This window comes from Suncus etruscus, chromosome 14 (assembly GCF_024139225.1).
Source record: "Suncus etruscus isolate mSunEtr1 chromosome 14, mSunEtr1.pri.cur, whole genome shotgun sequence".
Taxonomy (NCBI): Eukaryota; Metazoa; Chordata; class Mammalia; order Eulipotyphla; family Soricidae; genus Suncus; species Suncus etruscus.
In genome coordinates, this window is record NC_064861.1 from 84073133 (window position 1) to 84097024 (window position 23892).

General features: G+C 52.4%; 1 protein-coding gene and 2 non-coding genes across 3 annotated transcripts; 2 read left to right on the forward strand and 1 right to left on the reverse strand.

Moving 5' to 3' along the window:
* The first annotated feature begins 154 nt into the window (after positions 1–154).
* Positions 155–17079, forward strand: DLL3 (delta like canonical Notch ligand 3). The gene is made up of 9 exons (XM_049787494.1): positions 155–226; positions 326–610; positions 1798–1855; positions 4908–5150; positions 6263–6474; positions 7205–7427; positions 8585–9176; positions 9361–9445; positions 17047–17079. Exons 1-9 carry the CDS (start codon positions 158–160, stop codon positions 17077–17079), a joined length of 1800 nt encoding a protein of 599 aa, XP_049643451.1. The 5' UTR covers positions 155–157.
* LOC126029139 (U6 spliceosomal RNA) lies at positions 10865–10971 on the forward strand. The gene has a single exon (XR_007502791.1). It is a non-coding gene; the product is annotated as a U6 spliceosomal RNA (small nuclear RNA).
* A 6706-nt stretch (positions 17080–23785) lies between the features above and the next one.
* On the reverse strand, positions 23786–23892 carry LOC126029191 (U6 spliceosomal RNA). The gene has a single exon (XR_007502841.1). It is a non-coding gene; the product is annotated as a U6 spliceosomal RNA (small nuclear RNA).

Sequence of the window (23892 nt, forward strand, 5' to 3'; positions counted from 1 at the left end):
CCCCCTCGCTCCGGGCCCGGCCGCTCCGCCACGCACCCCTTCCCTTCCCGGCCACCACTCGCCCTTCTGCAGCCCGCAGCTGCGCCGTGGGGCGGGGCCTCCCCGTCTTAAAAGGCTGCCAAGCTCGCAGCTGCGACCCCCACACACCCCAAAGGCCATGATCGTCCCGCGGATACCCCAGCTCTGGTTCCAGACGGCGGCCCTGGCACTCCTGTGCCTTCCCCAGGTAGAGCCCAAGTGCAAAGGGGGCGGCGGGGCGCGGGGTCCCCCTGGGAGGGGGCTGGCGGGGACCCCTCACTCCTGGGCTCTTTCCCATCCATCCCAGGCGTTGCCCGCCGGCGTCTTCGAGCTGCAGATTCACTCTTTCGGACCCGGGACAGGTCCCGGGACGGCCCCGTCCGCCTGCAGCGCCCGGGGTCCGTGTCGCCTCTTCTTTCGCGTCTGCCTGAAGCCGGGGCTCTCCGAGGCGGCCTCCGAGTCTCCGTGCGCCCTGGGCGCGGCGCTGAGTGTGCGGGGCCCCGTCTACGCCGCCGAGCAGCCCAGAGCACCCCGAATTGACCTGCCACTGTCTGATGGCCTCTTGAAGGTGCCCTTCCGGGACACCTGGCCGGTGAGACCCCGCTGGGTGCCCTTTCTCAAACCTCAACCTTCTTCTGCTGTCTGGTCTCCAAGACCCCCAACTTGCCTCTCAGGACCACTAACTTTTCAGGAGAGTAGCTACCAACTGGCAGACCACGCTCTAAGATCCCCAAGATCCTTAAATGCAACTTTAATAACCACTAGTTGTAAGATCCTAAATCTGGGATCCCACATTGGGGGTCTGGCCTCAGCCCTGCAATATAGGGACCAAATTATCAGAACCTCAAACTCACCCTTGGAAAAATCCCAATTCACAGAACCTACCTCTCTATAAGGACCCCTAAACAGTGGGACCCTCATATTTCCCCCCCAAATCTGCTGGAACCTAGGGATGTACCCACATCCTTCTCTTGGATCAGCCCTGCCTTATCCCCTTCTCTTTGTACTTTATCTGACTCTGCTATTTCACTTGGGACAAACAGTCATGTCCCTTGCCCCCCCCCCCGCCCCTTCCATCTCCTACCCCAACATTCCAATGCTCAGAAGTGTAGAAATCTATATTAGAGGAACTGGAGCCATAGTACAGCAAGTAGGGCACAAGTCTTGCATGCTGTCAACCTGAGTTTGATCTCCAGCATCCCATATGGTCCCCCAAGGTCTGTCAAGAGTAATTCCTGAGTTCAGAGCCAGGAGTAACCCCTGAGCACTGTTGACTTAGATTAGCCCACATGTAGCCCACAACATGCACAAAGAAATCTGCAGAAGAATACCAGATTTTTTTTTTCTGCCACACCTGGTGGTGCTCAAGGGTTACTCCTGGCTCTTCACTAAGAAATCACTCCTGACAGGCTTGGGGAACCATATGGAATGCTGGGGATTGAACCTGGGTTCGTACAGGATCAGCCGCATGCAAGGAGAATGCCCTACCGCTGTGCTAATATTTCGGCCCAGAATTCCAGGTCTTTATCCTTTAGTTTAGACTTTCCCCACTTGTAGTCTTGGCTAACTCATCTGTAAAATGGGATCAGCATTAGACAGCTCTTCTAGGGACTCAAAGTGTTCCTCAACAGTAATGCCATCCAAATGTCACTCCTTCCCAAAACCCTGTCCCATCTTTCCTGGTCCCCAACTGGTCGTCACTACCCTCTTCTGGCCTCCATTGAGCATGTGCCTGACACAGTTGTTCTTTCCTTCCTTCCCTGTCCCCATCCCTTTTAGGGCACCTTCTCTCTCGTTATTGAAACTTGGAGAGAAGAACTGGGGGAGCAGACAGGAGGTAAGTGCCTTCAGTCTTGAAACTGTGGGTTTGGGGCTGGTGTGAAATATGGAACATAGACTTGGGACTGTCTGGGGCCGTACCCCTGGGCGGTGGCACTGGATGCTGACATCTCCCCATGGAATAATCATGGAGGCTGGAGATTGTTCAAAGGATTGGAGCTTGGAGTGCACAGAGCCCTTGGCACCCCATGGCTTCCTGAGCACTGTCTGGTGTCCCCCATTACCACAGGGGAGAGCAGAAAAATAAAAACCAAACAAAAAAATTTTTGGTTGGGGTGGCCGGAGAGATAGCACAGTGGTAGGAAGTTTACCTTGCACACAAGCTGATCCTGATATCCCATATGATCCCCTGAATCTGCCAGGGGTGAATTCTGAATGTAGAATGAGGAGAAACCTCCAGGTGTGACCCCAAAACAAAAAAAAGTTTTAGTTGGGGCTAGAGGGGCATGTGGCAGGTTTAACAGTTCAATTTCCAACATTGTATAATGACTCCTGAATATCGCCAAGGGTGATCTCTGAGCACAGAGCCAGGAGTAAGCCCTGAGCACCATCAGTAGGAGTCCACAGCCTGGTACTAGGCAGAAAGAGTGCTAACTACCTCTTGGGTATGAAGCCCCTTAAATAGATGCTGCCCCTCACCCCTGATTTTGAGGACCTGAGAGGTGTACCCTGAGCTACTCTGGCTCTTCTCTATGAATCTGTCGCAAACCCACAGAGACCACGGGGAGTCAGTCCTATGGGAGGTGGTAATGTCCCCAGACCCTGAGATGCTAAGGATGGGTAAGGACGATCTGATTTATTTAAAATTCATTCATTTCACTCTGAAGCTATGAAGGAATGGGGGTTCTGGCACCACTGTGATAGAAAAATGTCCAGTAGTACGATGTTGGGGTGCCATGCCTTGCTGGAAGGAGACCCAAAGTTCCTGCAGTTAGAGCCATTGACAATCCAGCATTTGAGAACTGTCAATTTCTTATTTGGGTGTGTGTGTGTGTGTGTGTGTGTGTGTGTGTGTGTTTGGGCTACACTCAGCAGTGCTCTGGGATTTTTTTTCCTAGCTCTGTACTCATGAATCGTCAGGGGACCATATGGGATTCTGAGGACTGAACCTGGGTTGGCTACATAAAAAGCAAATGTCCTATCTGCCATGCCAGCCCCCAACTGTGTCAGTTTCTTTGTTGGGGAGAGGTGCTTAAGGGATACTTTTTTCCCCCTTTTCTTCTTGGGCCACAACTGGCATCATTCAGGCTTTATTCCTGGCTCTGCACTCAAATATCATTCTTTTTATTTATTTATTTATTTATTTTTTTTTTTGGTTTTTGGGCCACACCCTGTGACGCTCAGGGGTTACTCCTGGCTATGTGCTCAGAAGTTGCTCCTGGCTTCTTGGGGGACCATATGGGACGCCGGGGGATCGAACCGCGGTCCGTCCTAGGCTAGCGCAGGCAAGGCAGGCACCTTACCTCCAGCGCCACCGCCCGGCCCCTCTTTTTATTTTTTTATTTTTTGTGGTTTTTTGGGTCACACCCGGCAGTGCTCAGGAGTTATTCCTGGCTCCAGGCTCAGAAATTGCTCCTGGCAGGCACGGGGGACCACATGGGATGCCGGGATTCGAACTGATGACCTTCTGCATGAGAGGCAAACGCCTTACCTCCATGCCATCTCTCCGGCCCCTCAGAAATCATTCTTGGCAGACTCGGGGAACCATATAGGATGCCGGGGATGGAACCCTGGTCCATCCCGGTTGTCTGCGTGCAAGGCAAATGTCCTACCGCTGTGCTATCTCTCTGGCCCTGGAACACTTTCTTTAGTGATTCTTTCTTTCTTTCTTTTTTTTGGTTTTTGGGCCACACCCAGCGGTGCTCAGGGGTTACTCCTGGCTGTCTGCTCAGAAATAGCTCGTGGCAGGCACTTTCTTGGAAGTTTGGTACTCAGGTCCTGCAGAGCATAGATGGCCAGTCCCCCTGGGCAAACCAGAGACCTCCAGGACTGCACACAGCAATGCTCCAGAGGTCATAAAGTGCTGGGGATCTAGTGCTCGGGATCAGACCCAGATCTAGTTCTCGGTGGTTAAAGGGATAGCACAGCAGTTAGGGCGTTTGCCTTGCACGTGGTGACCTGGGAAGGACCCAGGTTTGATCTCCAGCATCCCATATGGTCTCCCGAATCTGCCAGGAGCAATTTCTTAGCGCAGAGCCAGAAGTAATCCCTAAGCACCGCCAGGTGTAGCAAAAACCAGCCAACCAAACACCCACACAAACCTAGTTCCTGGAGCATCCCATCCCACAGTCATTTTGATATTGGGAAATACACATCAAGATGCAACAGGCTAGAGCATTAGTACAATAGGGAGAGTGTTTGGCTGACCTGGGTTCAATACTTGGCACTCTATATGACCCCTGGAGCACTGCCATGAGTGATCCCTGAGAGCGGAGCATGACTGAGCCCTGAACATCAATGGGTATGACCCTTACCCTGTAAAAAGAGGGAAAAAAAACCCTGGTGCTGTCCTTGGCCATATAGAAATCTTGTATGCCACAGGACAACAAGAGGCTTCCCTTTTCTTTAACATAAAAAGTTTCTGGAGACAAAATGTGGGATTTGGGAGAACTTAGATGCAATGTCAAGACTTGAACTGGGTTCACCCAATACATACCTAAGGTAAGCACACACACACACACACACACACACACACACACACACACACACACACACAGCCTTGTGCAAGGCAAGAGTCCCACCGACTTTTTGGGTTTCCCTTTTTGAGTTTCTTTTTATTTTTTATTTTTACTTTATTGATTGATTGGTTTTTGGGCCACATCCAATGCTCAGGGTTCACTCCAGGTTTCTGCACTCAGAAATCGCCCCTGGCTGGCTGGGGGACCATATGGGATGCCGGGAATCGAACCAGGTCCCTCCGGGGTCGACCGCCTGCAAAGCAAACGCTCTACCGCTCTATCGCTGTGCTATCTTTTCGGCCCCACCTTCGCGGGTCTCTTATGAAAGAAAGACCTAAGGACGCTGGACTTCCTCTCGCCTTCTCCCCGCAGGGCCGGCCTGGAGCCTGCTGGCGCGCGTGGCCGGCTGGCGCCACCTGGCGGCTGGGGGTCCCTGGGCCCGGGACGTGCAGCGCGCAGGCGCCTGGGAGCTGCGCTTCTCCTACCGCGCGCGCTGCGAGCCGCCCGCCGTCGGGGCCGCGTGCACGCGCCTCTGCCGCCCGCGCAGCGCCCCCTCGCGGTGCGGCCCGGGACTGCGCCCCTGCGCCCCGTCGGAGGAGGAGTGCGAGGCGCCTCGTGAGTACTGCGGGCCCAGCATTGGGCCCCTGTCAGCTCAGTCCGGGTTCCTCTGCCCCCCAGCACCCCAGTTACCTAAGATGGCTGAACTGCTACTTTGCACACCCCGTGTTTAGGAGCTAAGGAGGCTGCTGGCACTTGCAACCCAGATCCCCCTCCCCAGATCCACTCTGGGTTCTCTGCTTCCTGCTGTGATCTCTCCGGAGTTTTGGGGATCCCGGCCCCTCTATTCCTCTTAGCAACTTCCCATGGCTCGGCCACGTTCTGGAAATGATGAACAGAAGCCCCTAAACTCTCACTCGCTTGCCCTGGGCATAGCAGCTCCCTCTCTCCTGGAAACTACGCTTATTTCCCAGTCCTACACCCCCCTTTCCAGATGCCCCAAAGCTCTTCTAAGTTTGGGAGCCCCTCAATACCCACAGAGGAGGCTTGGGGAATTCCTCTGAAAGCCCCTTATTCTCCTGCTTTTCCATCCCTGTGATTATATAGATCCCTTTGCTGTGTGTGTGTGTGTGTGTGTGTGTGTGTGTGTGTGTGTGTGTGTTACTGGATGGGTGGGAGGGAAGCCACACCAGTAGCAATAGGGCTTTCTCCTGGCTCTGTGATCAGGTACCATTATTTGTGGTGTTAGAGACCAAACCCCGGGTTAGCAAGAGCCTTATACGATGTAACTATCTCTTTGGCCCCCTTTGCCATCGAAAGCCCTCCAACTTCCATGCCTCAACTTCTCCAAATTTCTAAGCCCCTGAAGGCCCTGGGACTCCCAAATCATCCCAGATCTCCTCTAATCTCTAAGTCCCCTCCCACATCTTTACTGACAGATGGGCGCCTGCCCCCCCTTCCTCACTACTGAATCCCTTTCCTTATCGTCTCTCTAATCTCAGACCACTGAACTGCACTCCAAGCCAGTCTCCTCCCAGAAGTCCAGCTTTGGAGGCCCAAGGCTGGTTTTCAGCCCTTTCACTGCTGCTCCCATTTCCTCTCTCCTGGCCTCACTTTCCCTATCCATAAACTGGGGGTGGTATGTAGACAGTTGCAGGTCCCAGGGGAAGATGCTGCTGAGTCGTCCACATGTCCTTACTGGCCATTTTCTCTACTCTCCCCACCCGCAGCCGTCTGCCGTCCTGGCTGCAGCCCCCAGCATGGATTCTGCGAGCAGCCGGACGAGTGTCGGTGCCTGGATGGCTGGACGGGGCCCCTCTGTGTCGTCCCCGTCTCCGCCAGCAGCTGCCCCAGGGGCCCATCCCTTGGCAGCCCCGGATGTCTCAGTCCTGGCCCTGGGCCATGTGACGGGAACCCCTGTGCCAATGGGGGCAGCTGTAGTGTCAGTATCACCCTCCTACCCCTCTGAACTGGGGGTTCCTGCCAGCATGTCAGGGCTTCCCAGAGATAGTTGGGCAGGGCCAAGGGGGCCATCCAGCTTACGTGGTATGGGGATGGGATCTGGGAGTGGGACCGAGGAGGCATGAACAGGGGTGATGCTGCCCTCTCTGGGATGTGCTCCACTCTGGGACAGAAAACAACTCAGATGGGCCTTGGGGATTAGGGGGTTTGATTTGGGTGGGGAGCCAGAGGGGGTTCTTCAACTCAGACCTAAAGCTTATATAGTGAGACTTGTCTGCGGGAGGTGAGAGGACATGGGGGGGGGGTAGGTGCATGACCAGGGGAAAGCAAAGGTGTTTTGGTGGCCACAAGCCTGGAGTGTCCAGAGATCAAGTAGATCAAGTCTAGTCACCAGGGGACAGTGACACACACTTAGGGTTCAAATCAGGACAAAGCCCAAAAGGGTCATCAGAGAAAGCTGCATGGAAGGGGAGGGCTCAGAGCCAGGAACTGGAAGCAGGGACGTGGCACCAGGATCCAGATTTAGGAACCTGGGGCAGGCTGGTCGCTTCCAGCAGGCAAAGGTGGAGAGGTGGGGACGGGGTGTCCTGGGAACACCTCCTGAGAGACACCCTGACCAGTGGGGAAGACACAGAAGGGGCTTGTGGCTTTGCTCCCAAGAGACTTCCCCAATCCAAAGTCCTCTCGTCTCTGCCTCTGCCTCTGCCTAGGAGACCGCGACGTCCTTTGAATGCACCTGTCCCCGAGGCTTCTACGGGGTACGCTGTGAGGTGAGCGGGGTGACCTGCGCTGACGGGCCCTGCTTCAATGGTGGCTTGTGCGTGGGGGGCGCAGATCCCGATTCTGCCTACATCTGCCACTGCCCACCTGGCTTCCAAGGCTCCAACTGCGAGAAGAGAGTGGACCGCTGTAGCCTGCAGCCCTGCCAGAATGGTAAGACTCATGGGGCAGGGCCAGGGCCAAGGGAGAGGGGGGCAGATGAGTGGATGGGCGGGGCTGATGGGGGGACATGATGGGGAGTTATATGATGCATTAATTAAATTATAGAGTCCTTGATGGAGGTGGATGATGGTGAGATGGAGTGGAGAGGCCTTTCACTATCATTCAGGGGTGCACTACCTGCTCTGCTTTTCGGGGCCTGTAGCCCCGTTTGGAGTAGACTGTTTATCCTGCGGGGATATTCCTCTCCCCGTGCCTTACGGTAGAGGGGGTTGATCAAACTAAGCTAGGAATGCATCAAACCCCATCCTCGGAGAGCTGATGGGTATTCAGACCAAGATCATTATCAGGGATCAGAGACACTATACAAGGGTTAGATGCTTGCTTTGCAAGCAGCAGATCCAAATTCGATCCCTTTTACTGCATATGTGGTTATCAGGGGTTGACTCCTGAACACAGGAGCCCCCTATAAAGGACAGAAGTCGATCCTGAATGTAAAGGAATCCTTGCATTCTTCCTGTAGTCATTGCAATTCTTTCCCAAAGACTGTGTTCTCTGCAGCCCAGCAGTAATTGGGGGGGGGGGGCAGCCCTAAATAGTTATTATTATTATTTTTTTTTTTTTGGTTTTTGGGCCACACCCGGCATTGCTCAGGGGTTACTCCTGACTGTCTGCTCAGAAATAGCTCCTGGCAGGCACGGGGGACCATATGGGACACCGGGATTCAAACCAACCACCTTTGGTCCTGGATCGGCTGCTTGCAAGGCAAACGCCGCTGTGCTATCTCTCCGGGCCCCTAAATAGTTCTTGAAGCCCAGAAAGGTCAGGGGGTTGTTAGTGGGCAGAAGAGTCAAGGAAATCCTGGAGGAGGGTGTAGACTGAGAAAAGATGCAAAGGGAGAGAAAAGGGAAGGGGTGGCCTAGGGGGAGTCAAGGCCTGGGGAGTCCCAACAGGGTCAAGCTCAGAGAGGCCACGAGGTGAGGCTAAGTTCTCCCCAAATCTCCCCAGGGGCAAAGGCCACGAGGGTTGAATCCAGATCAATCCTAAGAATCTGGGTCCCTAAATGACAAGAGGAGAGGGGCCAGGGCTGGTCAGTAAGGAGCAGGTGCCCTTGGAGGTGCGATGGCGCCCCTGACTCCCGTTCCCCTTAGGGGGGCTCTGCCTGGACCTGGGCCACTCCTTGCGCTGCCGCTGCCGCGCGGGCTTCGCGGGGCCTCGCTGCGAGCACGACCTGGACGACTGCGCCGGCCGCGCATGCGCCAACGGCGGCACGTGCCTGGAGGGCGGCGGCGCGCGGCGCTGCTCATGCGCGTTGGGCTTCGGCGGCCGCGACTGTCGGGAACGCGCCGACCCCTGCGCCGCGCGGCCCTGCGCCCATGGCGGCCGCTGTTATGCGCACTTCTCCGGCCTGGTCTGCGCATGCGCGCCCGGCTACATGGGCGTGCGCTGCGAGTTTCCTGTCCACCCCGACGGCGCGGACGACGTCGAAGGCGCAGGCGCACTACCGGCAGCTCCTCTGGGCGACGACGCTCAGCGCTTCCTGGTGGTGCCGGCTGTGGGCTTGCTGGTGGCCGCGGGCTTGGCCGGCGCCGGGTTCTTCTTGCTGGTGCATCTGCGACGCCGCGGCCCTGGCGGGGACCCCGGATCTCGCTTGTTGCCGGGGACCCCTGAACCGTCGGGGCACACGCTCCCCGATGCGCTCAACAACAGGAGGACGCAGGACGGTTCCGGGGAAGGCCCAAGGTGAGAGGAGGGGCGGGGCCACGTCTGAGTCTCTGTAATGCCATTGGCTGGTTCCGCCACGGCTCTTTCTGATTGGCCCGTCTTCCTTGCTAGCCTTTTCTGATTGGTCGTTCCTCGGGGGTGGGCGGGGCATAACACGACCCAGAGTTTAGAGCCTGGATTTTTGTCCTTGCAGCAGCTGCAGGCCATCAGCAGATTGGAGTCGCCCTGTGGATGGAGATCCTCGCACCGTTTATGTTGTACCTGCCCCTTCGGCCTACGCTCGGGAGGTAACTGATCCATTCTACATCTCCCAATACACCCCATCTGCATGTGCATGCACTCTGGGCAGAGACAAACCCCTGCTTTCCCTGTAGTCCTTTTCTCAATTCCTAAGAGGGAAGGGTACAGATGATAGAAGGTCCTTCAGCCCACTTTCTTTCTGGTTGGCTTGGATAATTTCCATTTGCCCTTGATCTCACTTGCTGTCATTCCCTCTGGGGTTTCAAGAGGTTAGATTGGCGGGGGGGGGGGGGGGGGTCAGCCAGATCACTTCTGGTTGTCAGCCACAGAGGAAAGGGTGGGGCAGAGAAGCTCATTTCCCTTCCTTCCTTCCTTCCTTCCTTCCTTCCTTCCTTCCTTCCTTCCTTCCTTCCTTCCTTCCTTCCTTCCTTCCTTCCTTCCTCTCTCTTGTAATTTTTTGGGGCCACACCCAGCGATGCTCAGGTGTTATTTCTGGCTGTGAGTTCAGGAATTATTCCTGGTGGGCCTTGGGGTCCATATAGGATGCATTGCATGCTTGGTTGCGTGCAAGGCAAGCACCTTACCTGCTGTACTATTGCTCCATTCTCTCTCTCGTTTTTTGGGCCATGCCTGATGGCACTCAGGGGTTACTCCTGAATCTGCACTCAGAAATCGCTCCTGACTTGGGGGACCATATGGAATGCCGGGGATTGAACCGTGGTCTGTCTTAGGTCAGCCGCGTGCAAGGCAAACGCCGTACTTGCTGAGCTATCGCTCCAACCCCTCCAGCGTCTTTGCAGAAACTTTTTTCTTTCCTTCCTTCCTTCCTTTGTCCCTTCCTCTCAGGGGTCACTCCTGATGCTGCTTAGGGGACCATATGTGATGATGGGGATTGAATCTGAGTCTCACACATGCAATTCAAGTGCCCCACCCTCTGCACATTCTCTTTTTGGCTCCAGAAGCTTTTCTTTCTAATGCTGTCCCTGCTTTTTGTTTTAGGCCTGAACTGCTTCTTCTGCACTGACACCTGGACACAGAGTCTGGATATTGTTCTATTTACTGGGTGCCGCCCAGTCTCTACCTCGGACATGTTGGAGGGCAAAGCAGGAAGGGGTGGTGGGGAGACTTTTACTGCTAGAAGTTGTACATATTGGTTATTTATAATCCTAGTTTATTTCCTCTCCCCCTCTATTCAGTCATCTATAAAACCTTCTTTGTATTTGGTGTTAGGTCGAAGGGAGAGTTTTTGTCTATGTAATGATGATAGTGCTGGGGACAGAGTGATAGCACAGTGGGTATGGTATTTGCCTTGCACCCGGTCAACCAGGGTTTGATCCTCACATCCTATATGGTTCCCTGAGCCTGCCAAGAGTGGTTTCTGAGCACAGAGCCAGGAGTAACCCTTGAGTGCTGTCTGGGGTGACTCAAATACTCCCCCTCAAAAATAAATAAATAAAAAAGAATGAGTGCTCGCTTCGGCAGCACATATACTAAAATTAGAATGATACAGAGAAGATTAGCATGGCCCCTGAGCAAGGATGACACGCAAATTTGTGAAGCGTTCCAATAAAAAAAAGAAAAAAAGAAGAATGACAGGGCTGGTACTGGAGCGATAGTGGGGAGGGTGTTCGCCTTGCACACAGCTTTACTGGACTGGGTTTGACTGCTGGCATCCTGTATGGCCCCCTGAATACCACAGAAGTAGTTCCAGAGTGCAGAGCCAGGAGTAAACCCTGAGCACTGCTAGGTGTAATCCTGAAACACAAACAAAAGAATGATTAGGGTTATTGCAGGGGCCAGAAACTATCCAAAATAGTTCAAATTAAAAAAAAAAGTTAGGGGCCAGAGAGATAGCATGGAGGTAAGGCATTTGCCTTGCATACAGGAGGACAGTGGTTTGAATCCCGGCATCCCATATGGTTCCCCAAGCCTGCCAGGAGCGACTTCTGAGTGTAGAGCCAGGAGTAATCCCTGAGCGCTGCTGGGTGTGACCAAAAAAAAAAAAAAGGTTATTTTGGTCATAAAATGATTCCTTTGTGGCTGTCCTTTAGGGTTGATGTTGCCTGTGTTCCTGCCGTTCCCTCTGGAGTCTGGCAATGTGCTCTGAACCTCCTGGCTTGTCATGTAGCTCAGCACATTTTATTCTCATTGGTCAAACTTGGTCACTTTTTTCTTTTTAATTTTCGCTGTGATTTTTGGAACTACACCTGGCTGTGCTCAGGGGATCATTTCTGGTAGGGTTTGGGGACTGTATGTGGTTCCGGGTCAAGCCCCACTTGGCTGGTGGAAGGTAAGTGCCTTCCCTGCTATACTGTCTCCCTAGACCCAGGCTGGGTCATTTGTCTAGTGAGTGGCAGAAAGTTAGGCCTGATAGTCCAATGACATGGAACACCTGAGCGCAGGAGTGTTCCTTCTGCATTTTATGGTGACCAACAGAACCAGTCAGGGTGGAAGGGATCCACTTTATAGAAGGGGAAGTTGACACTCAGGGATGAAGTTCTTATTTACTCAAGTATAAGCTGACCAGAGTATAAGCCGATCCCCCTAATTTTACCCTAAAAACTTGGAAGAATTAGTGACCCGAGTATAAGCCGAGTATAAGCAGCAGCAACTGGTAAATTTCAAAAACAAAAGTATATACCCAAAACAATTACAATAATTGAGGAACCAGTAGGTTAAATGTTTTCAATATTGATTGCTAAAGAAAAACTGCAAACTAACAACAATTTTAAACTAAAGTGCAGAAAAGCGTAGTTTAACAGGTAATCAAGCTAAATCTGGGCATTTTCTTTCTTTTCTTTTTTCGGGCCACACCCGTTTGATGCTCAGGGGTTACTCCTGGTTAAGCACTCAGAAATTGCCCCTGGCTTGGGGCAACCATACGGGATGCCGGGGGATCGAACCACGGTCCTTCCTTGGCTAGCGCTTGCAAGGCAGACACCTTACCTCTAGCGCCACCTCGCCGGCCTAATCAAGCTAAATCACAAAGGTTAAAATCCTTCAAAACTGGGCTCCTCCTCCTCATCTATCTGTCCAAACAGAGCTTCAACTGTATCTGATTTGAGGGTATCAGCATAGACGTTGTCATCATCACTGCTAGCATCATACAAAGTGCAGAATATTGTGGGTTAAATAGTTCAGCCGCCTACCTCTTCAGCTCAGCTGCAACTTGTGGTCTGAGTTGAAGCACTGGGACCCCCCTCCAGCAATGGCAGAAGACTACTGGAGACTGCATTCGATTTGGTGCATGTGCACCAAATCAAATAACCTGTATGACCTGAGTATAAGCCGAGTTCAGGTTTTTTGGCATCAATTTTGAGCTGAAGAACTCAGCTTATACTCGAGTATATACGGTAACTTGGTAAGACAGAGCAAATAAGTGGGCTGATGTTAGTGGACATGATTTTTGGGTTTTGGGCCACACCTAGCTAAGCTCAGTGTCTCTTCTTGCCTCTGCACTCAGGAATTACTCCCGGTGGTGCACAGGGGATGCTGGAGATTGAACTTGGGTTGGCTATGTGCACGGCAAGCAACCTCCTCTGTATTCTATCTCCAGCCCCATGTAGAGAGTAATTTAATACTGTGCCAGAGAGATATCTTAATGGGCTGAATGTGCTTCACATGTGGAAGTCCTAGATTGAGGACTAGATTGAGTCCCTATTGAAGTACAGCATCTTCCTAGCATGCTAGGAGTTGTAGCCTTGCTCATAACAGGAGCTGCCTGAAGCATTAAACACTAAATACCTACTTCTGGCCTAACTCCTTGAGGATCTTTGTGGACTTCCTTGCAGAAAGACTGATGAAAATGATAAAGCAACCACAATTTGAGTCTCTTATTATTATTATTATTATTATTTTTTGGCTTTTGGGCTACACCCGGTGGTGCTCAGGGGTTACACCTGGCTGTCTACTCAGAAATAGCTCCTGGCAGGCACGGGGGACCATATGGGACGCCGGGATTCGAACCAACCACCTTTGGTCCTGGATCGGCTGCTTGCAAGGCAAACGCTGTTGTGCTATCTCTCTGGGCCCCTCTTATTTTTGTTTTGTTTTGGGGCCACACCCAGCGGCACTCAGGTTACTTCTGGCTCTGCACTCAGAAATTTCTCTTGGCAGGCTCAGTGTACCATATGGGATGCCAGAGATTGAACCCGGGTCTGTCCTGGGTCAGCAAACGCCTTACTGCTGTGCTATTGCTCTGGCATCCTATTTTTGGGTTTTGAGGTCACACCCTATGATTCTCAGGGTCACTCTGACTCTGCATTCAGGAATTACTCCTGGTGGTACTTGGGGGACCATATGTGATGCCAGGGATCAAACCTGGGTTACCTACATGCAAAGCAGGTGCCAGGCAAGTGCCCTCTTACCTGATGTACTACTATCCCTCTGGCCACACAGTTTGAATATCTTGAAATGGTCCAAAGTTCATTTGTTCATACACTTCTCTCACACACAGGCTGACTTGGGTTCAATCCCTGACACCCCATATGATCCCTGAGCCCTCTAGGAATGATCCTTAAGAGCAGGCCTCCATCCCCCCCCCCCCAAACTCGACTGAACACCAGATGGTATAAAATGCATGCTTGCATTTGTGAGGCCCTAAGCACTACCAGGGAAAGCACCTCTGGCTCCACAGCCACCAGAATTCTAGGTGATTCTAGGAAGAGATAACACAGTATAAGATGCCTGTCTGGAACCACACATGGACCCCAGAACATGGCCAGGACTAATCACTGAGCACAGAACCACGTATAAGCTATGAGCACCGTCGGGTGTGACTCAACCCCTTATTCCCCAATTCCTCAAGAATAATAATGGAAAAAAAAAACTACAAAAAAATGGGGCCGGAAAGAGCACAGCGGGAGGGCATTTGCCTTGCATGCAGCTGATCCAGGATGGACGGTGGTTCAAATCCTGGCATCCCATATGGTCCCCTGAGCTGGCCAGGAAAGATTTCTGAGCGCAGAGCCAGGAGTAACGTGAGCACTGCTGGGTGTGACCCAAAACCCCCCCAAAATAAAGGAGGCCTGAGAGATAATACAGCAGCAGGGCATTTGTCTTGCATGCGGCTGGCCTATCTGGAACAGACCCGGGTTCAATCCCCAGCATCTCACATGGTCCCCCGAGCCTGCCAGGAGCGATTTCTGAGTGTAGAGCACTGCCCCAAAACAAACCATTAAAAACCCTACAGAAAAAGCCAAGATAGTATATAGGAGATAAGATGCTTCCCTTACATGCCCCAAAGCTTCAGGTTCAATACTAGGCACACAACTTAAGGTCCCTGGAGCACTGCCAAAGGAAACGCCTGAGCACAGAGCCAGGGATAATTATAGTTCCTGAGCACTGCAAGAGTAGTCCCAGACCAAAAATAAAAACAATGAAAAAAAAATCCTTCAACTACTAGGTTTTGACCTTGATTTTTCTTTTTTTTTTTTTTTCTTTTTTGTTTTTTGGGCCACACCCGGCGATGCTCAGGGGTTTCTCCTGGCTGTCTGCTCAGAAATAGCTCCTGGCAGGCACGGGGGACCATATGGGACACCAGGATTCGAACCAACCACCTTTGGTCCTGGATCGGCTGCTTGCAAGGCAAACACCACTGTGCTATCTCTCCGGGCCCTGACTTTGATTTTTCTTTGGGAGGGGGAGACTTTTGGTTCACATCCAGCATTGTGGGTGTGCCCCAACCTGGATCAGCTGTGTGCAAGGCCAGGTCGCTTTACCTTCCTTAGACAAGTCACTTTCCCTGTTACTTTCCCCCTGCCTTCCTCTCTGTGTCTTGATGTTCTTTGTAAGATGAGAATATGATTCAGGTCAGCTCTGAATGCTACTAAATGAGCGGGGCTGGAGCAATAGCACAGCAGGTAGGGCATTTGCCTTGCATGCAGCTGATTTCCGGCATCCCATGTGGTCCTCAGAGCCTGCAGTAACCTCTGAGCACTCCCAGGTATGCCCCCAAAACCAACCCCCTTATCAAAATAAACACAAAGCATCTTCTAACAGAATCTAGCTCATAAGAGGCCCAGTAAATGCTCGCTCACGCTATTCTGAGAGCAAAACCCATTTCATATTACACTGGAGGCCAGAACACTTGCCCAGCATCACCCAGAAGGCAGCTACGCTCACCACTACCTCACCAAGGCTGTGTCCCATGGAAAAAGCCGCCTCTGTCCTGAACTTCCTGCTACTTGATCCAGCCCCAGGTTTATTTAGCACAGGGAGTACGCTTAAGCTGGGAACTGCAGAGGTTGTGCTGTCTCCCCCCAAACCCTGAACTCATTGATTGTTCCAAACCATATCAACCTGGTCCACTGTCATTGCACTAAGATTCCTAAGATATATATATATATATATATACATATATTGGAAATCTGAGTGGAAGTTACAAATGGGAAATTCTCTATTCTCTGAACTTTTTCCAACTGGTTAAACTCTTTTTTTTTTTTTTTTTGGGTCACACCCGGCAGTGCTCAGGGGTTATTCCTGGCTCCGTGCTCAGAAATTGCTCCTGGCAGGCACGGGGGACCATATGGGACGCCGGGATTCGAACCGATGACCTTCTGCATGAAAGGCAAACGCCTTACCTCCATGCTATCTCTCCGGCCCCTAACTGGTTAAACTCTTAAAAAATACAGGGACCATGGGCCTGGAGAGATAGCACAGCGGCGTTTGCCTTGCAAGCAGCCGATCCAAGACCAAAGGTGGTTGGTTCGAATCCTGGTGTCCCATATGGTCCCCCGTGCCTGCCAGGAGCTATTTCTGAGCAGACAGCCAGGAGTAACCCCTGAGCACCGCCGAGTGTGGCCCAAAAACCAAAAAAAAAAAAAAAAAAAAATACAGGGACCGGAGAGATAGTATGGAGGTAAGGCATTTGCCTTGCATGCAGAACATTGGTGGTTCGAATCCCGGCATCACATATTGTCCCCCGAGCCTGCCAGGTGCAATCTCTGAGCATAGAGCCAGGAGTAACCCCTGAGCGCTGCAGGCTGTGACCCAAAAACCAAAAATAAACCAATAGACCAAAAAAAAAAAAAAAAAAAAAACCAAACACAACAGGGGCTGGAGTGATAGGATAGTATAATGGGTAGGCACTTCTTTCACATTGGGGATTGGGTTCAATCCCCAATATTTCATATGGTTCCCTGACCCCTGAGTACAGGGAAAGGAGTAAGCCCTGAGCACTACCAAGTGTAGCCGCCCAATAGAAAACAAAAAGACACAAGGAGCCACACCCAGACAGGACAAAATACGGCCCTAATGAGCCCTCAAAAGTAAAAATAAGTCTAGTATTTTTGGAGCACCTCCTGTGTCATAAGGAGCACCTACTCCTTAGTCAAGGAGCTGGCGGTTTGGCCTGGAATAGAAGAGCCCTTGAGGGGCTAGAACCATAGGGTACATTGGGAAGGGTGCCTGCCTTGCATGCAGACGACCTGGGCTTCATCCTGACCACCACCAGGAGTAATTCCTAGGTGCAAAGCCAGGAATTCCTACCCCCCAAAAAAAACCCCAAAAGCATTCAAGGGCTAGTTAAGCGGGGACACTGGAACCCTGAATGTGTTCCTTACACCGGTGGGTGATGGAAAATAGGAGGGGATTAATAGTCGATTTCTAGGCGTCCCCCCTCCACTCTATCCCCGACTTCCTCAAGCAGTGGAACCCGAGCCCCGAGTGGAACCCCATGTAACAGTGCCCCCCTGCTGGCCACCACCCACTTGGAACCCCGGAGCCGGTGAAGTTCTCACCACCTAGGAAGGAGGGCTGGGCGGGGGAACCCCAACCTGGTTCCCCAGCCCTGGGCCGCCCCCAAACCCCACCTCCCTGGCAACCATGAACAACCCGGTGCGGGCCTCGGCTGCCCCCGCCTCCGGCCCGAACGCCACCACCGGCCAGGCCAGGCCCTCGACCGGGCGATGGAGCGCCAGGGCCTCGAGCCAAATCCACCCGGGTCGGGTTCTGGCCCTGGTCCGCACCCCTAGCAAGGTCCAGAACCGGACTGCCACGCGCGCTCGGGCCGCGGCCCAGCCCCCGGCTCCCACCCGGGCCCACGTCGGCCGTGGTCCGGCTCCGGCTCCGGCTTCAGCGCTCCAGGCCCCTCCGGTGCAGTTCCCGCCACCGGCACAACCTCCGCTTCCGGCCCAGTTCCCGCCACCGACACGACTTCCGCTTCCGGCCCAGGCCACACCTCCTGCGCACACCACGCCTTTGGCCCAGGCCACGCCTCCTGCGCACACCTCGCCTTTGGCCCGGGCCACGCCTCCGTCTCAGACCACGCCTCCGGTCCAGACCTTGCCTCCGGTCCAGGCCACGCCCCCGGCTCAGGCCACGCCCCCGATGCAGTTCTTACCTCCGCTCCTGTTCCCGCCTCCCATCCAGTTCCCGTCGCCCGTCCCGCCTCCAGGCCAGACCCAGAGTCCGGCTATGGTCCAGTTCTTGAACCCGGTCCACACTCCCTCCATGTCCCTGACTGCAGCCGGAACCTCCACGTTGAACCAGCAGGCCCTGTCTCACATGCGGACCTCCATTCCTCCTCTCCAGACCCAGGCGCCTCTGTCTCTGGCCCAGGCCCCCACTGTGACCCAGAAACAAACTCCAGCCCAGCCCCCGGTTCTGACCCCCCAGATTGGACTCCACTCCCAAACTGGGACCCAGACCCCAGTTCCAGTTCCCCAGTTTGGACTCCACTCCCGTACCATGACCCAGGCCCCAGTTCCAGCCCAGACCTCGGTTCTGGCCCCCCAGTCTGGACTTCACTCCCGAACTGTGACCCAGACCCCAGTTCCAGCCCAGACTTCGGTTCTGGCCCCCCAGTCTGGACTTCACTCCCGAACTGTGACCCAGGCCCTAGTTCCAGCCCAGACCCCGGTTCTGGACCTCCAGTCTGGAGTCCATTCTCGTACTGTGACCCAGACCCCAGTTCCAGCCCAGACCTCGGTTCTGGCCCCCCAGTCTGGGCTCCATTCTCGTACTGTGACCCAGGCCCCAATTCCAGCCCAAACCCCGGTTCTGGGCCCCCAGTCTGGACTCCAACCCCCAGCTGTAACCCAGAACCTACTTTCAGCCAGAACCCCAACTTCAGTCCCGGCCACCAAGCCTGGACTGCTCCCCACTCATACTCCAACTCCAGGCTTAACTCTGGGCTCCGCCTTCGTCCCGAGCTCCCCATTATCTTCGTACGGGGTCCCCAAACTGATCCTGAACTCCACCCCAATTTCAGACGGGGCCCCCAAATCTGGTCCAGTGCCTGATAAGGATCCCACACTAGTGTCGGAGTCGAAACCTCAATTGTCACCCCACACCAGCTTTCTCGGGCCTGCCCAAGAGCCCCTTCCTGAGCCCTCACCCTCTTTCCCTCCACTGGGTGCAGATTTGAAGTCCACCCCGTCCTTGGGAATTCCGAATCTGCAAACCAGCCCCAAAACAGCCTCTCCCATCAGCATCCCAGTGTTGCCAACCACTCAAGGTCCTAACATGAACCTGCTGCGGACCCAGTCCATCGTCAATTTACCACCCACCTTTGACCTCTCCATGCCCACTTTTGAAGATGGAAAGAAGGTCACGATTCGAATTGTTTACTGGTGAGGGGGCTCTGCCCTTTTCCTTCCCCAGGGGAAAGGGCTGGCCTGGGAAGTTCTGGGGCTTTCTGTGGGAAGATGGGGATGCAAAGGGAGGGAGGGAGGCTGCCCGAAGGGCCATAGTTCCAGTTCACCTCTTTCTGTTGAGCCACAGTTTTAGTTGGGATGCTCAGGAAGGTCTCCCTAAAGACATGGAAAGACAGCAGGGCTTTGCAGGGGTACCTAGGAGGTAAGTATGCTCAGGGATTACTCCTGGCTCTGCACCGAGGAGATATATTGTCGTTGCTTGGGGATCTGGGTAGACTGGTTGCAAGGTCAGCACCCTACCCACTGTACTCACTCTGTGGCCCGGGGATCAGTCCCCATGAAGGCCTGGAGCAAGGCAGTCCTGCAGCTTTTCAAGAAGTGGGGGTCCCTATAGCTAGAGAAGAGTGTCTACAAATTGTGGGGTGCTTGTGGTTTCTGCCACAATGGTGTTGTGGGAGGAGGGAAGAGGGGATTGAATTGGGGTCCTAGTCACTAATGAGGTGTCCCCTGCTTGCCCTGACCCCATGTGTTGTCTTCAGCGGGCTCTGAAGCTATAATCTTCGGGTAAGTATTTGGGGCTTGTATTTGGGAGGTGGGAGGTGTGGGGCATGAGATTTGAGAGGGTCCCCCAATCCCTTGACCACAGGGTCCTTCTTCACCCCATAGTATGTTCTACTGAGGAGTACTCTGGAAGAGACATTTCCTGATCGTCTCAACTTCGTGAGTGCGCTGGTGGCCCATGGGGGGGGGGCTTGGTGAGACCCCCCCCCAAGGGATGTGGAGTGGGAGCTCAGAGCTTCCCCTTGACTCCCAACATTCCCTCTCCAGGAGTCAGACGTATCTACCCAGGCTACAGGAGAATTTGAAGTGTTTGTGGAAGGAAAACTGGTTCATTCAAAGAAGGTGATTTTGGGCGAGAGTCCTGGACAGGGCGCACGGGGTTGTTGGGGTTCATGGGGCTTTGGAGGGCCACGCTTGTACTCCTACTGCTCTGTATCCAGAGAGGCGAAGGGTTTGTGGAAGAGAACAAGATGCTACGAATTATCAGCGCCATTCAGGAGGAGATAAAGAAGAGGTAGCAGACAGCTAGTCAAAGAGTAAGCTGAGGATGGGGTACACGGTAGGACTTGGGGCAGGGCATTGTCTTGGCATCACAATCAAAGACACCCTAGTCACCAATCTAAATCAACTAGTTCTCATGGGGCCAGAATGGTGGCACAAGTGGTAAGGTGTCTGTCTGCCTTGCACACGCTAGCCTAGGACAAACCGAGGTTCAATCCTTCAGGGTCCCATATGGTCCTTCAAGCCAGGAGCAATTTCTGAGCACATAGCCAGGAGTAAACCCTGAGCATCACCAGGTGTGGCCCAAAAAAACCAACAAAACAAAAAACCCCTCAAAACCAAAAAACCTAAACAAAACCAAAAAACGAACAAACAAAAACCTAAATTAACTGGTTCTCATGCTAGCATCATCTATGCCTTTTCTGGAGCCTCAGTTTCTTCATCTGTAAAATAGGGTAGTTGGGATACTTCGCCAGGCACTTCCTAAGGTCAAACAAACAAAAAACAGTTGGAGAGTTGAGCAATAGTATAGTGAGTAGGGGGCTCTTGCCTTGCATGTGGCTGGCCCAGGTGCAATTCCTGGAATCTGGGGCTGGAGAGATAGCATGGAGGTAAGGTGTTTGCCCTTCATGCTGAAGGATGGTGGTTCAAATCCCAGCATCCCGTATTCCTGTGCCTGCCAGGGGCGATTTCTGATCATAGAGCCCGGAGTAACCCCTGAGCGCTGCCAGGTGTGACCCAAAACCAAAAACAAGCAAAAAAACAATTCCTGGCATCCCAGATGGTCTCCTGAACATCGCTAGAATTAATTCCTGGGTGCAGTTTGGGAGTAACCCCTGAGCATTGCCAAGTATGCTCTAGAAACAAACAAAAAAATAAAATAAAATAAAAAATAGGGCAGAGTTGAGTTGAACCCTGACATACAACTATTTTCCCCCTTCAAAAGCTCTTTATATATTTTCTTGATCTCTTTTTTCATATTTTTTTGGGGGGGGTCACACCTGGCAGCACTCAGGGGTTACTCCTGGCTCTACACTCAGAAATCGCTCCTGGCAGGCTCAGGAGACCATATGAGATGCCAGGATTTGAACCGTCGTCCTTCTGCATGCAAGGTAAACACCCTACCTCCATGCTATTTCTCTGGCCCATTTTCTTGATCTCTTAATGGGCATGTTGGACTAGCCCCTTGACAGCTTGTGACTTTCACATTTAAAATAAAATGTGTGAAAGTTAAATACACTGAAAATATTACTTGTAATTTGGTTTGTTTTGGGGACACACTTGACCATGCTCAGGGATTAATTCTAGCTCTTGCACATTCAAGGCAAGTGCCCTCCCTACCCATTGTACTATCCCTCTGGCCCACTCCGAGCTCTGTTATGCCCATGGGCTGACTTTTTTCTCAGGCAGCTTCCTACCTAGTGGCCCAAGTTCTACAGAAGATTTCTATTTGCCCGGCTTAGATCACATATTTAGCTCTAAACCAGTCACTGAAGAAGCCTAAGAGAATGTGGCTGTCTCATTGGCCAATCTTTTCTCTCCCTCCTTTCTCACTATTTCTCAATGTTTCAGTGGCATACCCAGCCTCAGTGTTCCCCATGGGTCACTCCTCCCCCTCTTCTTTTTTGGGCCACACCTGGCGGTGCTCAGGGGTTACTTCTGGCTTGGTGCTCAGAAGTTACTCCTGGCAGTGATTGGGGTAATTGAATCCGGGTCGGCCATGTGCAAGGCAAATAATGTCTTTCCCACTATGCTATTGATTGGATCCTTCCTTTCTTTTTTTTTTTTTTGGGGGGGGGGGTTTTGGGCCACACCCGGCATTGCTCAGGGATTACTCCTGGCTGTCTGCTCAGAAATAGCTCCTGGCAGGCACGGGGGACCATATGGGACACCGGGATTCAAACCAACCACCTTTGGTCCTGGATCGACTGCTTGCAAGGCAAACGCCGCTGTGCTATCTCTCTGGGCCCTCCTTCCTTTCTTTTTAATGAAAAATATTAAATCATAATGAGGTACAGGTTAAAAATTGTGGGTAGTTGAGTTTTGGTCATATAATGTTCTAATACCCATCTCTTCACCAGTGTTCATTTTCCAACACCAATTTCCACAGTTTCCCTTTTGTCCAGTTCTCTCCACTCCATCCTGCCTCTATGGTAGACTTCTCTCTCTCTCTCTCTCTCTCTCTCTCTCTCTCTCTCTCTCTCTCTCTCCCTCTCTCTCTCTCTCTGTCTCTCTCTGTCTCTCTCCCACAGATGAGAGCAATTAATTTATGTCGGCTCCTTTCCCACTGATTTATTTCACTTAGCATAATACACTCTATATCCATTCATGTATAAGCACATTTCATGACTTCATTTTTCCTAATAGCTGCATAGTATTCCACTATATAGATATACCACAGTTTCTTTATCCACTCATCTGTTCTCAGGCACTTGGGTTGTTTCCAGATTCTGGCTTTTGTGAATAGTACTGAGATGAATTCAGGAGTGAGATGCCTTTAGGTGTTGAACTCTCTTTTTGCTTTTCTGCTCCCCACTGGGGGAATCATACATGCTTGCCTGATGCTTTTGGCCATAGTGATCCTAAAATTTTTTGGGGGTATGGGCACACCTGGTAGTGCTCAGGGTTTACTCCTGGCTCTGCATTCAGGGATCATACCTGTCAGGTTTAGGAGACCATGTAGAATGCTGGATGGGGATTGAACTAGACTCGGACACATGCAAGGCAAGCTCCGTACCTGCTATGCTGTGATTCTGGTCCTGGACTGGAGACCTTATTCCTGCAAAGAAGCATTTAGCCCCCCAAGATATTCTTTTTTTTTTTTTGGTTTGGTTTTTGAGTCACACCCGGCAGTGCTTAGGGGTCACTCCTGGCTCCACACTTAGAAATCGCTCCTGGCAGGCACAGGGGACCATATGGGATGCCGGGCTTCGAACCACTGTCCTTCCGCATGCAAGGCAAATGCCTCACCTCCATGCTGTCTCTCTGACCCCTCAAGTTATTCTTCTAGCCCCTCACTGGTCAGTCTTGGATCATGTGCTCATTCCTGGAACCAGGGGGTGGAATGTTGTTGGGTGAGTAAGCTCCCTGCTTGCTGTACTCTCTCTCTCTCAGACCCCCTTTTTTTTCCTTCTCTGGAGAGCAGAGACTACATTTGCTTCACTGGGTTTATTTTATTTCACCAATTTTTTTGGGGGGTGGGGTTTAGACCACACTCAGGGATTACTCCTGGCTCTGTGCTCAGAAATGGTTCCTGAGAGGCTCAGAGGACCATATAGAATGCTGGGATTGAACCTGGGTCCATCTGGGTCATCAGCGTGCTAGGTAAATGCCCTACTGCTGTGCTATATCACTCTGGCCCTATTTTTTTCTGTTTAAAAATATGACAGGCTGGGGCCGGAGAGATAGCATGGAGGTAGGGCATTTGCCTTGCATGCAGGATGGTGGTTCAAATCCCAGCATCCCATATGGTCCCCTGAGCCTGCCAGGAGCAATTTTTGAGTGTAGAGCCAGGAGTGCTGCCAGGTGTGACCTCAAACAAAACCAAACCAAAACAAAAAAAGAAAGGATGGGGTCGGAGCAGTGGTGCAGAGTGGTAGGGCCTGCACTAGCCTAGGACAGACCGCGGTTCGATCCCCCGGTATCCCACATGGTCCCCCAAGCCTGGAGCAATTTCTGAACGCATAGCCAGGAGTAAACCCTGAGTGTCACCAGGTGTGGCCCAAAAACCAAAAAAAAGAATGCTTCATGAATTCGTGTGTCATCCTTGCGTGGGGACTATGCTAATATTCTCTGTATCATTCCAATTTTAGTCTATGTGCTGACAAAGCGAGCAC